General features: G+C 41.5%; 1 protein-coding gene across 3 annotated transcripts in view; it reads right to left on the reverse strand.

Annotated features, from left to right (window-relative positions):
- Positions 1–18,093, reverse strand: part of ITGA8 (integrin subunit alpha 8) — a 181,185-nt gene that overhangs the window by 72,981 nt on the left and 90,111 nt on the right. For all 3 annotated transcript variants that reach the window (XM_027121954.1, XM_027121953.1, XM_027121955.1), the window contains exons 14-20: positions 15,759–15,804; positions 12,706–12,813; positions 7,252–7,307; positions 6,686–6,840; positions 5,212–5,349; positions 4,653–4,720; positions 2,852–2,999 (exon numbers count right to left, since the gene is read on the reverse strand). In XM_027121954.1, the coding sequence (XP_026977755.1) occupies positions 2,852–2,999; positions 4,653–4,720; positions 5,212–5,349; positions 6,686–6,840; positions 7,252–7,307; positions 12,706–12,813; positions 15,759–15,804 (719 nt within the window). The remainder of the gene's footprint in view (positions 1–2,851; positions 3,000–4,652; positions 4,721–5,211; positions 5,350–6,685; positions 6,841–7,251; positions 7,308–12,705; positions 12,814–15,758; positions 15,805–18,093) is intronic.

Raw genomic sequence — 18,093 nt, forward strand, 5'->3', positions numbered from 1 at the left:
CTAGGACTAGGGTGGGAGGTAAAGGAAAGAAGCAAAGACTCGTGATGAAGCTGAGGAGGTCAGCAGGGTTGATGTAATTAAGGGCCTCATAAGTCATCTCAGGGCTTTGTAGGACTTTATCCTATAAGCAATGGGGAGCTAGTGAGGGTTTTCAGCCAGAGAGTGACAGGGTCAGATTTGCATTTTAGAAAGAGGGCTTCCCAGGGCTTCCCTGGTGGTGCAGTGGTTAATAATCCGCCTGCCAATGCAGGGGACACAGATTTGATCCCTGGTCCGGGAAGATCCCACATGCAGTGGAGCAACTAAACCCATGAGCCACAACTACTGAGCTCGCGTGCCACAACTACTGAGCTCACGTGCCACAACTACTGAAGCCCACGCACCTAGAACCCGTGCTCCGCAACAAGAGAAGCCACTGCAACGAGAAGCCCGTGCACCACAACGAAGAGTAGCCCCTGCTCACCGCAACTAGAGAAAGCCCAGCAATGAAGACCCAACACAGCCAAAAAAAGAAAGAAAGAAAGAGAGCTTCCCATGCAGGGAAGGGGCTGGAGGCTGGGAGATGGGGAGATGAGTTAGGAGACTGGTGTAGCCATCTTGGGAGAAGATTGTGCCAGCCTGGAGGAAGGCAGTGACCGTGGCAGTGAGATGGAGAGAGGATAGGGTTGGACAGGTGTAGGACTGACTTAGGCTTTAGAAACTGGGTGGAGACTGGCGCGATTCTCTGAGACAGACTAGAGGGAGGAAGAGTGTGGGAAGATGACGTCTAGTTCCAGAAGCACTGCATGTGAGGTAGTTTGAGACAGAGGAGTGGAGCATGTATGAGGTCCCTTGAATAGACACATTCATAGTGACAGAATGTGGAACACTGGGTACCAGAGGCTGGGGAAAGGGGGCAAGAGGGAGTTGGTGTTTCATGGGTACAGAGTTTCAGTCTGGGGTGATGAAAGTGTTCTGGAGATGGACGGTAGTGATGGTTACACAACAATGTGATTATACTTCGTGGCACTGAACTGTACACCTCAAAAGGGTTAAAATGGTACATTTTATGTTACATATAGTTTACAACAATAATAATAAAAAGATAAGGCACATGGGCCTTTATTCCTAGAAAAATTTAGAAGGTCACCGAAAAGAACTGTAAAGGCTGGCTCCCTTAAGGTCTCCAGAGGAAGAGATGATCAGCTTCTACATTTTCGAAAAGATGAATGTTTTTAGCCAGAGAACAACAAAACTGACAATCAGATAATCCCTCATACTCTTCCCCTTGAGAGAAAATTGTTAAAAAAAAAAAACAAAACTTGAACCAAGTATAAACAAAAAGAGACACAAACTTCAAACTGCTTAACAACAAAGAAGGAATTAGAATGTGGCTTAGTCATGTCAAACCAGATTCTGCCCAAGGGAAACTGATGGAGGAAAAACAGTTAAAGACTCATTGGAGATTATAGATAATGTCTGTTATAATGTTTAAAGCCAAAGATAGAAATGATAAATGTTTCCTGTGTTTTCCACCCAACAGTGAACAGTAAACTAGATGTTTTGCTAAAAGAAGAATATTTTGAATAGATGCTTTGTTTAACAAAGTCAGGGGTGCAGTGACAGAAAAGGAGTTGAAATAAAAATATAGGAAGAGCCCTGGAACATTTTTTAAAATAACATACTTGAGCTTCATTGTTTGTTTATGTATTATTTGCATGTAATTATTCTTAAGTGATATGTTCCTACAGATTTCTTCAACAGAAACTCGTGATGACTGTACAACTGTCAAAGATACTGGATTATTGCTCCTCTGGGTTATTTTTTCACTGAGAAGATAATTCAGTCAAAACATAAGTCATGAGACTAGCGGTGTGCGCAGAGAATTTTGTATTCCCCACGTTTGTAAATGCCTTTCAAATACTGACATCACAACCGTTGTTAGCATTTCTTTAGAGGAATTCTTTTTCATTAAATTATTTGATCATTAGAATGTGCACGTTCCCAAGAGGATGCAGTTTTTGGAAAGTAGCAGAACTTTAATAAACTTCAGTTAAATGAACATATCCATCAGCAAGAATTTAAATAACACTCATCATGCCGACTTCTACGTGAAGTGCAGGGATGACTATAAAAGTGTGAAACTTGGTCTCTGCCCTTAATTGTGAGTCTGTGTATCTTTGAAACCAAGGGACTCTCTCTGTTATCCTTCACTGTATTTATAATGGTTTTAGAGCAGAACCTGAGGATATTCTGAGTGGGAAGATTCATATTGTGATAAGGAAAGGAAATCTGTAAAAAGCATTGCTGTGAGTTTAACAAATAGTGGCATTGCAGGACTGGCAAATGACAAAAACCTGGCTTTTTCTTGGTCCCGGTCCCGAAAAGGTGGACCAAGAAAAAAGAAAACATGAACGTGTTTCCTTTCCAGTGCCTGTCTAGGCTGTTTTCAGTGCTCAGCTGGGCGTGGTCGGACCTTCCTCCATAAGCAGTAATGAAAACCAGACCTCCTGGGACCTGCTTGAAGCATAAAGGAACTCAAAGACCAGAAAACAGCCAGGGAGGGTGGGAGTTAGCTTGGGGAGTGTAGCGGATGGATCACATTGATGAGCTGCTTCTTTCAGACAGCTGTCTTCCGTGTTTCAACTCCCAATCTTGGGCCAGTTTATCTTTGCACCGTGGCCGAGAAAGATATTAATACTGCTTAAGACCATCTTCCTTCCTGGGCCGTTGCTATTCTGCTTAACAAAATAAGGTGCCATTTTGTTTTGTTTTATCGAGGAAGAAATCCTCAGCTAAGATGACTTAACATGGATTTGTCTTCAAAAATATACCGAGCTCTTTCCTCCTCCAGATCACCTACAGGCATTACCTTGTTGCTGCGTTCAATCCCAACATAATCAGCCTCTTCTGGAATTATCACAAAGAGCTCGGCTTCGTAGGCACCTTCCCCTTCATTTCTCGCGTTGATTATGAGCGTAAGGTGGTTTTCATCTCCAATGATGACCTGATGCTTATCTCTAAAAATGCAGTTTAAAAAGAATCATTAGGTACTGTGCATCTCTGGATTCATGGGTATTTTATTTAGAGGAAGATGTAAACATGCAAGACTGGGAAAAAAAACAAGATGGATCGTCATGAGGGGGTGGTGAGAAGAATCAAAACTATGTCTGGATGAGAAGGACAGGAAACCATCCAGGGGTGTTCTGGTAAATATTTAACAACCAGCGCTTCAAACTAGTGGTTACCAGTGGAGGAAGGGGCAACATCGGGGGCGGGGGCAGGGGGAGGTACAAACCACTGGGTCTGAGACAGGCTCACGGATGTATGTACAACTCAGGGAATAGAGCCCCTACTTTGGAATAACTGTAAATGGAAAGTAACGTTTAAAAACTGTATAATAGGGCTTCCCTGGTGGTGCAGCGGTTAAGAATCTGCCTGCCAATGCAGGGGACACGGGTTCGAGCCCTGGTCCGGGAAGATCCCACATGCCGTGGAGCAGCCAAGCCTGTGCGCCACAACTACTGAGCCTGTGCTCTAGAGCCTGTAAGCCACAACCACTGAGCCCGTGTGCCACAACTACTGAGCCTGTGCTCTAGAGCCCGTGAGCCACAACCACTGAGCCCGTGTGCCACAACTACTGAAGCCTGTGCACCTAGAGCCCATGCTCCGCAACAAGAGAAGCCACCACAATAAGAAGCCCGCGCACCACAATGAAGAGTAGTCCCCGCTCACCGCAACTAGAGAAAACCCGTGCGCAGCAACGAAGACCCAACGCAGCCAAAACTAAATTTATGTATTTATTTATTTTTAAAAAACCTGTATAATAAAGTAACAACCAGTTCTCAAAAACAAAAGGAAACAAAGAAAACCAGGATGTGTAGCATTTGCCGATTCCAGTGGTGTAAATCCTCCCACTGTGATCAATTTCAAGCTCCCAACATAGTTAACGATCTGCCAGCAAAAATTCCGGAAAAGTTAACAATTAGCTCACAAGCCAGGAGGAGACGGCTTCAGCACATCCCTGAAAACATCCCATAGGAGGAAGATGGGCAATGGGAAGAGAGGGAGAGAGGTGGTTTAGAAAGTAGGAGGGGAAGCTGAGTGTGACGCAAAGTGGAAAATAAGAGGGAAGAAAGAGGCAGATAAAGGAAGATCTCAAATAGCTGATTGTGAGGTATTCTGAGGACATTTAATTCACTCCAGACTTCAAATTGAAACAGCATTTGGAAATGCCTACTTGTGACCCTTAAGCAAAGCTATTGCTTCGGACAGTGGCTAGATTATGAAGTTTGGAAAAAGTCCCCTTGAGAGGTTACCAAGAAGCTTCCAAACGCTGGCAGCAAGATAGTTCCTGGGGTGGGGATGGGTTGAGGCAGGTAGAGAGGAGAGCAACCGGAACCACCAGAGATGAGTTAACTTCAAACAGAAGCATTTCCCCCCACTTTTGGTGAAGGATGGAACGGCTCAGGCAAGGTCTTGGGGTGTGTTACTTGACACCAATGACAAAGACCTAAGCCACAGGCTAACCCAAAGTGTAGCCAAGCTCAGAAATTTCACGCAGTGCACTTATTTTGGTAGTGGCTGGAAGTGTATACTTTCTCCAGAGAAGCTTTAAGTAAACACCTGTATGCCATTAGGTAAAATGGACAAGTTTATTTATTTAAACTTACGGTCTAGCTGACAGCTTCAAGTCAGGAATGCACATGTTATCTTCTCCACAGTCGACCAGGATGTGAGCCTGTGTTGTGGAAAAACATGTATCAGGAAGAATCTGGGAAAACCTGAATCCCGTCCTTTCTCTTGGAAATTATGAATGATCCCACAAGTTAAACCAAAGCTTTCCTTTCACTCTGCATGAGTCTACCTAGCTAGAAACTCTGTTTGGCAGTGACCTCCCCTTATAGGCTAGCTTACTTAGGAGCCCGATTCCAATTCATTCTGAAATGTCTGTAAAGAATGCTACTCTGGCCGATGGTTTGAGGATTACAGGCTGTACTGCTTCTATTACGGCCACATTTTGAACAAATTAAATCTTGGTTCCACAAGGGGAAGGGCTTCTGAAAACACAGGGATGCAGTGTTTCAGGAAACATGTTCAGAAAATCTCCCAAATGTTACAAGTATGTATGCAGGAATGAAAACAAAAGGGCCTGGATTTCATCTTAAGGTCACAGGAGCAATGCCCAGGGCCTGATTGAGAATATACCATCAAAGACGGGCCAGGACCTACCTGTTCGGTAACAACGTTTTCCCTGTAGTAATTCAATATTGGTTTCACCTCCAGACCTTCTTTAAAGGTGGATTCATCCAAACTGTAATTCAAACTAATGTTGATTGGAGACAGTTTATCTCGGAATTCAGTTTCATCCTAGGGAAAATAATCACAAACTCAAGAAAGGCCCTGTAAAATGGCTGCAAGATGTTAGTTGGTGGAAGGCAGGCAGCACTTGCCTCTGGCCGTTAAAAGTGAACCATGAAGTAACTATCACCCCAGCGGGCCTAGGCACATGCTGTGGACGTGGCATAGAGAAGCCGGTTTAATGAACGTATGTTCAGAGTTGGAATCATTTAGGCTTCGTTGAAATACATGCTTCTGGAAGCAATCTTCAGGTTCTCCAGATCTTCAACAACTCACACGGATTGGTCAGATTGCACAGTTAAAAATCAGTTGCACAGGAAACGTCACTGAAAGTTTCATGAACTGGGATTTTTATCTTAATGAGGCTGGCAGAATTTGTAAGTCCCCTTGGGCTCAGAGGAAGAAAACCTCTCGATTCTCTTCCTTTCTTATCATCTCTTTAAGTCCTTGTTTGCATGAACTTCAAAACACCTTCAGCACATCTGAAGTTCCCTTAGAAAAAGCACCAGAACCTTCCTGGGGAGGGAGGGGGTAGTACCGGCAGCAAGGTCTGGACACACAGGAACTCCCAAACCATGGAGTGGGCATGCCGCCCTTCAGCCGGATGCCAGTATCAGTCATAATGAGACACGAGGGTCGTGCACCAGCTTCTCATTCTACAATGTGTTTGTAAACTCTGCTTTCTACAGGTTTTCCCCTTACTATATCCCCTCAAAGAGGAGACCAAATGAAAAGAGGCTTCACAACGTCATCACCGGTAAGAAGATGAAATAACTGTATCATAACACGTTTTGGCTTTTTATTTCATGGTGGGTTTAGGAGTTATTGTAAAAATCCATTGCTTTAAAAATGTAATTATAATTTACTTTTAATAAAGCCTTTGAATGCCTCGCCCTTCTCCTAAGTTGGCTCAGAAATGCACATTGATAAAATCTGGCCGAACATCCTCACGTAGGATAAAAATTCAAATAAATTGTGTCTAACTTTTATGTTTTTTGCGGGGAGGCAGTTGGAAATGAAAACCACCTGAGTTAGCACTAGTACTAAGGAGTGTACTCAAAACAAGAAGAAGCTTAGGAGCAGAAACTCACACAACATTGTAAATCAACTATACTCTAATAACAATTAAAAGAAAAAAAAGAAGCAGCTTCGGAATTAAAAGCAATACATCATTAGGTTGGCTGAAGTCAGGCCCAACAGAGGAGTGTGTGGCCTTAAAGATTTCTCCTATAAAATGAAAATAGATGTGGGTCTGTGTGAACCACTGTGATGTTTAAATGGAGAAAAATGGTTGGAATTTGGACTTCAATGTTAGAGGCCAGAAAGGTGATTCTGGAACACTTACTCGAAGGTAAACGGTAAAATCCTGGCATTGGAGGGATTTCTGCCCCTTTATCACGAGAGGGAAGACGAGATGTGACTGATGGTTTTCAAGGAAGAGCGTGCGTTTAATGGCTCCTTTTTGTTTCAGGGAATCTAACTGCACCTCGGCAGTCAGGCCTAAAGGACAGACATAAAGCAAATATAATCCAGAAAGGAAAAGTATTCAGTGAATGTAGCGCTTTATCAGAGATACGAATTCCTATTTCAGCTTGCTTATTCAGGAAACATTTTTTCCATAGTTGGGATCAAAAATAATACACGAGCTGCAAAGATTTGATAAAATACCCCCCAAGCTAAACAACTTGTTTTGTAATGGTTTTACACAAAAAGTCATTTCCCCCATAATTAGGTCTGTTCTTACAGACAGTACCAATTATTCAAGGACTGTTTATGTAGAAGTTCCCATATTTATAACAAAAATCTTGGTGCTAACGAAGAGCTCTTTGAAAGCTTTAAATGGTCTGTGCACCGCTTACTGTTGACTTTTCTTGATATGGTATAGGAGTGGAAAACTGAAAATATGCTCACCGATTGTGTTTGAAATGCTCTGGCCTGCCACAGATGCACACACTCTTAAAGAAAAGCTAGGGGAAATAATAATCAATAATTTATTGGTTAATAAACTTTTTCAATCTGAAGTAGCAAACTTCCTTTACCTTACCCCAGATAAAACGAATGCTTTATTTTTCCTCTATACTTCTCTTAGTGTACACACACACACACACACACACACACACACACACAAAACCAAACAAATAAATATGCCTATATTTATTGATTGATATATATACTTATCAAAAATATATTTATATACATATATATATCCAACAATTCTAATACGATTAAGAAAGGTGACATTATTACATAGGAAGGTAATACTTAAAATATTACTAGAGGTCGATTGATTTAATCAGTGGATTAATTGATCAATTACTTGCTGCCTTTTTTCAAGAAATGCATGTGAATATCTTCCATGTGCCAGGGAGTGAAGAATTGGGCAGAACAGCAGGGGGACAGCTAGTGGCAGAGCCTGGAGGTGAGCAAGCACGTGACCCCAACTTGAGGAACCTGAAGAAATCTGGTGCGTTAGAGAAAGATGGGGAAAGCTGTAGGAAGCCGAGGCTGGCTGGGTCAGTAGGTAGGGAACAGGGCTTTGAAAATCACTTTAAAGAATTTGGATCAAGAGGTGCAAACTATTAGGTATAAAATAAACTACAAGGACATATTGTACAACATGGGGAATATAGCCAATATTTTATAATAAGTATAAATGGAGTATAATCTTTACAAATTGTAAATCACTATGCTGTATACCTGTAATTTATATAATATTATACATCAACTACACTTCAATTAAAAAAAAGAATTTGGATTTAATTCTGAGAGGCACGGAGCATCACGGTACGATTAACCCATAATCCACTCTCCGTGGAAGGAGATAAGAACTCAGGCAGGTACTTGACAGGAGTGGGATATAATTTGAGGCAGAGACACCAGAAGAGGGAAGGGAAAAAGAAGGAAAATGGGGAGTGTAGAGTGACCATCTCAGGCTTGGTAAGCACAACAATACAGTGTATAAGGTCAATAAAAAAAGGATGGATGTGTAGGAGAGACCTTTGTAGTTTTGCCTTGAACATGCCCTAAAACTCAATCCAGGGAGGTGCCTGCTGTGGCTTGCAGGATGGCCTGCACTTGGGTCTATCCTGTGGCCTTGGAGGGAATGAGGACCGGCCAGTGGTCTCTGCCTGACTGTTGCATGTGCTGACCTCCCCATGGAAAAATGTCAAGCTCTAAGCGCCAGCGTTCAAGATGGGGCTTTTTCACATTTCTAAGAAAGTAAAAATGTAAGAAAATACTTAAGTATGATTTAATGACAGCCTTAACGTTTTTACTAGTAAATACTCTAGTATGATTTGAATATTTCCACAGAATCCAAAAGGAGTAAATAATCTCTAGTCGTGCTTTAATTATGTGTCAGCTTCCTGTGTCAGATATAATGAAGATGTGTCACATCTGGGATTCATCTAGCTCCCGTGACCTCAGTCAATGTCTCCCTTCAGGGTAAGTAATTTGTCACATACCATTAAGCCAAACGTTTTCCGAGATGTCTCTGCTATTTCAAGTGTTTGTACCACTTCCCCAGAGAAATCATGAATTCCAGCCCACTTCCACTTCAATTGGAATAATTCAAGAAAGATGAATAGTTAATCACATCTTTAAATTTTGTAGCAGGTCTGGCTTTCAAAATTGGAATTTTTTCTGTGTCTGACTTTTTTGGAGGTACTTGGGTATGTGTTAAAATTGTTGACCGTTTTTCTATTCATCCTTATACTGAATAGGCAAAACTCATTAGCTTGTATAAGATAAATTCCTATTTGTAATAAAATTATCATTATATCTATAGATTCAAATAATTTTACATACAGTATTTTGTCTAACACAATTGAGAAGCAATAAAATTTTTTGCAAACGAGGTAAAGTTATGAATGTGAACATTATCTCCTCCTTTTGAGAAGAATTTGATTTAAAAACGATGTCATCAGCTGAAGGGTCACTCGGTTTATAAATTATATGTCAGTGTTATTCTATACTTCTTAGTTCCCCCTTTCTGTTATCTTTATATCATTAAGTGGACGATTTTAACTTTTTCATACAAGTTTAAATAACCGCTACGACTTACTGAATTATTGATAATAGCACTCCAACCTAAACTTTTTGGCTTATAGATGTCTTTAGCAGAAAAGAGTTGCCAAGTTATAACTTTCAAAGCATTCTCTTCTGATCTAAAAAGAAAACCTCACTGAAATATTCATTCTGAATTTACAACATATTATATGTAAACACACACATATACATCGTATGTTTTATATAACAGATACTTAGGTGCACTCACAGGTCTATACCTAATTATAACGCACACTTGTCAGAGAAAGCTGTGAATTATTAAATTAGAATTAAAATTTCAGACTAGCATTTATGATCATAGTCAATATGAATAGGTCTGACTGGAGCAAAAAAACTCCATTAAACCAGCCCAGATCCCTCATCACATAATTTCTAAATGAAACTGTTGGGCTATACTTCTGGTGCTTCAGAAGGCAGGACAGTACCTTACAAATCCTCTAATACTAGTCCTAACCCAATGCAGGAAGGGTTAGAATAATGACCTGGTGATGTAATGGTGCTCGTAGCCACATATGGGAGAAGAGGAATGAGATAAATGTGAAACAGGACTTAAAAGTACAAAGCAATTCACTTTTCAATCTAACAAATTCAATGCTCTTTCAGTGATGGCAAATATCAGGTTTTACATAAAGTTAGGTATATCTGAAAAGTTTTTCCAAATTTGAAAAGGGGATAGTTATTAACTTTTATATTTATAAAATTTTTTTTTTTACCAAATAGCTTTTTTTTTTTTTTTTTTTTTTTTTTTGCGGTACACGGGCCTCTCACTGTTGTGGCCTCTCCCGCTTCGGAGCACAGGCTCTGGACGCGCAGGCTCAGCGGCCATGGCTCACGGGCCCAGCCGCTCCGTGGCATGTGGGATCTTCCCGGACCAGGGCACGAACCTGTGTCCCTTGCATTGGCAGGCGGACTCTCAACCACTGTGCCACCAGGGAAGCCCTACCAAACAGTTTTAATCTTTCTCATTAGGTAACAATTATGTGAATATTTATGGGTTGGCTTTTTTTTTTTTCTCTCTAGTTTAGAAATGCAAGTAGCAGAAACTTTATAAAATTACACAGCTGGGCTTCCCTGGTGGCGCAGTGGTTGAGAGTCCGCCTGCCAATGCAGGGGACACGGGTTCGTGCCCCGGTCCGGGAAGATCCCACATGCCGCGGAGCAGCTGGGCCCGTGAGCCATGGCCGCTGAGCCTGCGCATCCGGAGCCTGGGCTCCTCAACGGAAGAGGCCACAACAGTGAGAGGCCCGCGTACCGCAAAAAAAAAAAAAAATTACACAGCTGTTTGAAAGGCAGAGAAATTCACATTGAGGGAAATGGAGAACTATTTCCCAGTTAGAGGTTTACTTAATAGTTTTCAGATGTACAAGATTATATCAAATACAGACAAAAATTACAGAAAAGAAAATCAACAAATGCTTTTCAATCATTTTTTTAAAAATGAGCTAAATTCCTATAATACATTTTAAAAGGTATCCGAGAAGCACATTCGAGACTGAACCCGCTGTTAATTTTCCATCTTCTGATACTCTGAGTTACCCATTCAAAATTTTTGTATGTGAAAATAAAACATCTTTCAGGAAATGGATGGAATAGAATCAAATAAATAATTGTAATTTGCCCACGTAACAAATCTGATTTAATGCAACAAGAGTTCGCGAAAACAAGGCAATTTTCTTGTTAAAAAGTAATATTCATGTCAATCCCAAATTCCCAATCTGCTATATTTAAAATAAAATGCCTTTCCATGAAAAAAACAATTAAAAAATAAAAAAATTTTTTTAAATAAAAAGGAATATTCTTTCCATAAAACCAAACAGATCCCACAATCTGTTAAAAAAAACACTTCAATTTTTAAAAAAATTCAAAAACTGAAAAATCCTGAGAAAAGATGATCTCGTTCGTAACAACATTTCACACCAGAGTGTGCCACACATATATGCTTTAAAGAATTCAGTCTAGAAGTCCATTCAGTGATGAATGTGCAAACAGAGGACTGTTGGGAGAAATACCAGTTTTAATACTTGTGCCCAAGTAGCACTCATTGTTCATTTCATGTTCATTTCATCCAGGGTTAGGAGAGATGCTAGCTAGCTCTTTCACATATTTTCTCAGATCAGGTTTTCATTATAATAGTTTATGGTTTCATACCATTTTAAAATGTGCTCAGGGCATTTCCCAGCTACTTTCAGAAGCTGCTTAAGGGGAAGACAGGCCTCCCTGAACCGAGAGGTCCCAGCAAAGGAGGTTTTTCAAAGAATTCTTCAGGGTCCTCTACACCCCCATCCACCACCCTCAAAGGCTCTGACTCCAGTCTGAACCCCTGTCCAAGGCCATGAGCAACGTGCTGAAACTGGCTTCTGTGGGTCTACAGACTGGTGTGTTCTGCATTCTGACTTTCTCAGGAACCGACCATATCATCTGAAAATGGAGGTAAATCTCAAATGCTCCAAATGTTTGTTGATCTTTCAGAGAATATACCCTAAGGCATTACCCAATATGACAGACTTCTGACCCTGGAGGACCTACATATTGAGAAGCAAAGTGGCATTGCCTTGAGCTGTGCTACAGCCAAGTTCCATTTCTTACTGCCTTCGGGTGACCGGCCAGATTCACGAGGAACATTCTCAGAAGGTGTATGAGCCTGTCCACCTACAGGCCAGGCAGAGGACTATTCCTGACGATGAGATCATGGCCACAGAAATATAGTTGAGGACACAAAAATCTCTATTTTTATAATGTTTACCTTCTGTCTCATTGTATACAGATGTGAGGTTATAAAACTGACATCTATTTTCAGCACAGGAAACCAAGTAATTTAACCCAAGCCTATTTAAGAAAAAAAAAAAAGGACAATACATATGTCTGAAAAGTGGTTTCCATATGCATATGCAAATACAAGCATCAAGGTATTTTATTATATTTTCAGTTTGGTTAATGTGTATTTTAGTATGCCAAGGTTCTAAAAGAAATCTCCAAGATTTACTTTGTCGGGAATTTTCTCAAGTGTTTTTGTTTCTCATCACATGTGGAGGCTGTAGATTGGCAAAATGGCCTTCCCATGACAGCAAAAGTTCAGCATCGTGTCAGAGATCCTTTTATTTTTCTTTTGAAAGACTAACAACTGGCTACTCAGATGTGGTGCACAGACCCACAGCATTAGCACCCCCTTGGAGCCTCTTCAGAAATGTAAAGTCTCAGCCCCCATCCCAGGCCTGCGGTGCCCAAAGCTGCATGTGCACCAGATCTCCAGGTGATCTGAGTCCGCCGAAGCGGGCTGGCAGCACCGCACTGACTCACCAGGCCACAGATGCCATCGATTCTGGAATCTGGCAGGTTTTATTATCCAGATTGATGATCACCGGGTGCAGGAGAAGCTGGGCTCCCACCGTCACAACCGGCCTTGCTCTGCGGGGAGAAGACACACGGTTTTAACCAGCCCCAGGAGGGGCAGGCAGAAGCCCACTGCTCCACTTCTAGAGGTCACGGCCAACATTCCCGGCCCCGGTGCCAAGAATTCCCCTCAGTGAGTGAACAGGTGGGCCCTAGACTCAACCAACGACCTCCAGACACATCCGGTAGCTCACGAATACAAATAAAGGAGCCATGGGCCCATGAAGCACAGCCGCGCTCACGGACCTTCTCTGTCTGTGGAGGGGCTCACGGTATTTTGGCGACATGGCTGTGAAAGATTTCTCCTCTGGGACCTGCTGGTCTGTCCATATTCGCATCTGAATATGAGGAGATACACCATCCTGCAGTCACTCACGTTGCATCTGTAAGTACTCGAGTTTTGCTCGTTTTGTCGCCATGTTGGCTGGTGATTTTGAACCGCTGATCGATCATTTTCTAGACAAGCTTTGCAGATTGACCTAAACCCACGAGGGTGAGCTGACTCATGCTGCCCTTCCCGTGGGGCAATGGTTCTCAACCCTGACTGCATGACAGAAGCACCCCGGGAGCCGAAAGACAGAAGCCAGTCTCCCGGGGTCAAGGCCAGGCACTGGAATGTCAAAAACAAAAACCTCCAGGTGATTCTATGGTGCGGCCGAGTTTGAGGAGAGGGTCTAATACCGAGTAAACTCCGTTCCAACCACCCGGGGAGGATAAATCAGACAAGAAAGTAAGTCACTGGGTAAAGGAATGGGGCAATATTTATAAAGCTTGGTGCCAAGATATGAGAAATGGGAGTGAAATCTCCAGATGACAGTGTGAAACGACGCCACGTTGCTTAAGTTTTCCTCCGACAGGAGGGAGGGCGGGGCCTTGGGGCAGCGTGTTGTTTAGGGCACTGGTTTAAACAATTCCACGATTACCGTAATGGCGCCCATGGGAATTTTCCTGAACTCCTTTGCGCTATTATGTGTACTCTGTTATGTGATTTTTCTTTTCAATACTGGGTTAGCTCCAGCCCTTGGAAGAGCAGATGATAAGACAGGATTAGACACACAAGACACTTATTAGGGCAAATACTGATGAGGGAAAAAGGGGAGGGAGGGAGGAGGGAGGAGGCTGGGACCAGCAGTCAGAGTGTGATGTACATCTGATTCCTGTGAAGAAGTAAGGAAACAAAAGAGGATCTGGGAAAGAAGCTCCAGCCAGGGCACTGGGGAGCCCTTGAGCCAAATCTGCCTGCTAGTGGAGCTCCAGGTGGGCCTGTATTTGTATCCCTGTTGTGTCCAGTAATCGCCTGGGAGCAGCTCATGGGAGATAGGGCCTTGTTGCACATGTAGACTCAGAGCACAGTGGAGGGACCATGAGTCAATTTCACTCCATCAGCTCTGAGTGGTGCATCTTCATGGCCACCACAAACACAGCCCCATCCTTCAGGTACTTCGAGAGTTTCAATCACCTGATTCTCTACCCCCTGAAGTGGAGAGTGGCTGGTGTAAATCAGCCCTCTGAGACTGTCTTGGGACTGATGAGGAAGACAATCTTGCCTACTTGAGGAAACCTACTTCAGAATCCCTCAGGGAGTTGATCTAGGTTCGAACTATGTGCCCAGAACACCTGGGTTGGACCTCTGCCTTTTGTCTTGATATCCTGACCTAGTGTCTTGCGTTCCTATAAAACTTTTTTTTTTAAGAATAAAAAAGAATCTAAATTTTTTTTAAGAAGAAAGAAGAATCTAGTAAGTAACTGGTAGCACGGTCTACCAGTTACTTATTATTCCATGTACCTTACATGCAGATTCTCACTTAATCCTTTCAACAAAAATAAACTTGTAAATATTATGCCTATTTTACAATGAAAAAATTCTGAGGCTCAGAAAGTTATAGAAACTCGCCCAAGATTACAAATGGGTGAGTGTGTGGACTGGCCAGACCTGTCACATTTGAACACTTGTTCAATTCTTGCTTTGGGAGGCTACCAGTTCTTGGTATTTCTATTCCTTAATGTAGTGTCCGCACTTGATGATAGAGGCCAGGGTGCATAGCAACACTCCCCCACCCTGCATTCCTTATCTATAGGCTCATTTTAATGCATTTCCAAAGCAAAGAGAAGTATTCAAATGTAATAACTTTAAAAAGTGTGTCATTTTAGAAGTTCTGCTAAGATTCACATCTTATTTAATGTTATGTTAGTAGAAGCTGGAAGTTTGGTCATGAGGTATGAGAAAAAAAAGACAGAAGGGCTGAAAGAAAGGGGAAAATATTGAGAGCAAATACTCCTCCAAACTTTACAAAGAGCATCTAAATGCTCTCCAAAATAAATAGTTGGGATTTACTCTTTAAAGAAAAACTAACAACGAAAAAGAAATGCATTTGAGACAATTAGAAGAACATATCCACAGATGGAGGAATAAAGAAAGTGTGGCATTCAGCCATAAAAAGGAAAGCTTGCCATTTATGACAACACAGAAGTACCTTGAGAGCATTATGCTAAGTGAAAAAAGTCAGACAGAAAAAGATCAATACCATATGATCTCACCTACATGTAGAATCTAGAAACAAAAATCAAAACCAAAAAATGAACATAAAGATACAGAAAACAGATTGGTGGTTGCCAGAGGTGGGGATGAGATGGAGTTGGAAATGGATGAAAGTGGCCAAAAGTATAGACTTCTGTTTATAAGATACATAAGTTTGGGGGATGAAATATATAGCATGGTACCTAGAGTTAATAATACTGTGTTGTATATTTGAAAGTTGCTAAGAGGGTAGATCTTAAAAGTGCTCATCACACACACAAAAACTGTAACTGTGTGTGGTGATGGATGTTATCAACTAGACATTGTGGTGATGATTTTGCAATATATACAAATATTGAATCATAATGTTGTATGCCTGAAACTAATATAATGTTACATGTCAATAAAAGAAAAGAGCATTTGCATACCATCAACCACATACCTGTAAACAGCTACTTTTCCTGTTCCAAATGCACCCACAATTAAATCTAAAAAAGACAAAAACACACAACACGTGTACAAATTTTATAGAAACGATTCAAACTCATAAATAGCACATAAAGCATCCTGAAATGCTGATTGCAGAGTGGGAGTCATAAAAGTAAGAACAGCAAATCACACCGTTCTTAAGACATTTTGGAAAGGATACTGGAACTTCACTCTAGCTCCATATGACACATACATCAATAGATCTCAAACCCTTCTGGACTCAGGAAGGCCAGCCTTCTAGAAATGCTTCAGATGCTCATCGTAACACCATTTCTCCTATCCTCCAGACTCAAGGCACACATCTTAAAGCAAAAGGGGAAAAGCAGGGGCTAAGGGCCTACTAAGTGCCAGGCTCGTAGCACATAGTATTTTATCATCCCGCTACCGGAGCAACCCTATAAGGAAAGTATTTTACCAACGAAGTGAGACATTTTGGCTGCCATCTCATCACAGCCATTTGCTCTTGACAAATATGCGGATGGCGAGTATGGTTTTGGCAGAGTGATCAGTAGCATATGAAATAACTGACATAGCATTACAGCCATCTCTCCTCATTTGCGGTTTTGCTTCTTCAGTTTCAGTTACCTGTGGTCAACCACGGTCTGAAAATATTAAGTGGAAAATTCCAGAAATCAACAACTCATCCGTTTTAAATTGCACGCCGTTCTGAGCAACGTGATGAAATCTCACGCCGTCCTGCTCTGTCCCGCCCGGGATGTGAATGATCCCTTGGTCCAGCGTGTCCTGTCCGTAGTCACTTAGCCAACTTGGTGTCTCAGTGCTTGTTCAAGTGACCCTTACTTTACTTAACAATGGCTCCAAAGTGCAAGAGTAGTGAGACTAGGGACTTCCCTGGCAGTCCAGTGGCTAAGACTCCATGCTTCCACTGCAGGGGGCAGGGGTTCGATCCCTGGTCGGGGAAATAAGATCCCGCACGCCGCGTGGCACGGCCAAAAAAAAAAAAAAATTAAAATTAAAAAAAATTTTTTAAAAAGGAGTGATGCTGGCAATTAAGATGTGCCAAAGAGAAGCCGTAAAGTGCTTCCTTTAAGTAAAAAGGTGAACGTTCTCCACTTAATAAGGAAAGAAACAAAATCCTATGCCGAGGTTGCTAAGATCTGTGGTAAGAAGAAATCTTCTCTCTGTGAAATTGTGAAGAAGGAAAAAGAAAGCCGTGCTAGTTTTGCTGTCACATCTCAAACTGCAAAAGTTAAAGCCACGGTGGGTGAGAAGTGCTTAGTTAAGATGGAAAAGGCATTAAATTTGTAACAATAAGATATTTTGAGAGAGAGAGAAACCACATTCACATAACTTTTATTATAGTATATGGTTATAATTGTTCTATTTTATTATTAGTTATTGTTGTTAATCTCTGACTGTGCCTAATTTATAAATCCAGCTTTAGGTATAGGAAAAAACATAGTATGTAAGGGTTCAGTACTCTCTGCGGTTTCAGGCATCCACTGAAGGGTCGTGGAACGTATGCCCCCCTGGATAAGCAGGGAAACCACTATACAAAAATATTAAACAACAACAACAATGATAATAATAAATAGCACAGATTGAACACTTATTCTAGGCCAGGAATTCTTTTAATGGATTTACTTTAACTTACTCTTAACAAGTTAAGAAGTCTCTGTCATATTATTAGCACAATTTTACAGAAGAGTAATTTGAGACTTAGGGAGGCTCACCGATACATTCATTGAAGTTCACACAAGTACATAAGAGGTGAAGCTGCGTTACAGTGGTGCTGGGCAACAGAGCAATCTTAGACTATTTGAGAGGTAAAGTTCACAATGACCTCAGTGACCGGCTGATATATAGGCAGAACTCTCTGTTTTTGTTAATCTCATCTATAATGGTTATTCTTTCTCGGTGGATGCAATCAAACAAAAATTTAAATGACCATGATGATATCTACAGAGTAACATTTAGAAGCAGAGATGGGAAAACTGGATTCGGAAGAAATAACGGCCACAGAAGAAAACTTACAATAGCTGAAACTCTAATCGATTAATTCTAGTAGGACAGAAGTGAAAATGAAAAAAAAAAAAAAAAAAGAAAAAGAGAGGAGGGAACTCCTTTGTCAGTGCCATATGGAAAACCGATCAAGAAATTAAACTGGTTCAATGGAATTCGTACAGGAAAATGATTTGTAGCCACATGCCCTTGGCATTCACCTTTCCAGAACATAGGAACTGGCCAGGCTGCAAGCAATATGATTCTTCTCTAGGGGCCTCTCTTGGCCGGGCCGAGGGCATTGTCCTCGGTCCATGATGCGTGGG

Source organism: Aethalodelphis obliquidens, unplaced genomic scaffold, assembly GCF_003676395.1.
Source record: "Aethalodelphis obliquidens isolate GAN/ISIS:26980383/991018 unplaced genomic scaffold, ASM367639v1 scaffold23, whole genome shotgun sequence".
Classification (NCBI taxonomy): Eukaryota; Metazoa; Chordata; class Mammalia; order Artiodactyla; family Delphinidae; genus Aethalodelphis; species Aethalodelphis obliquidens.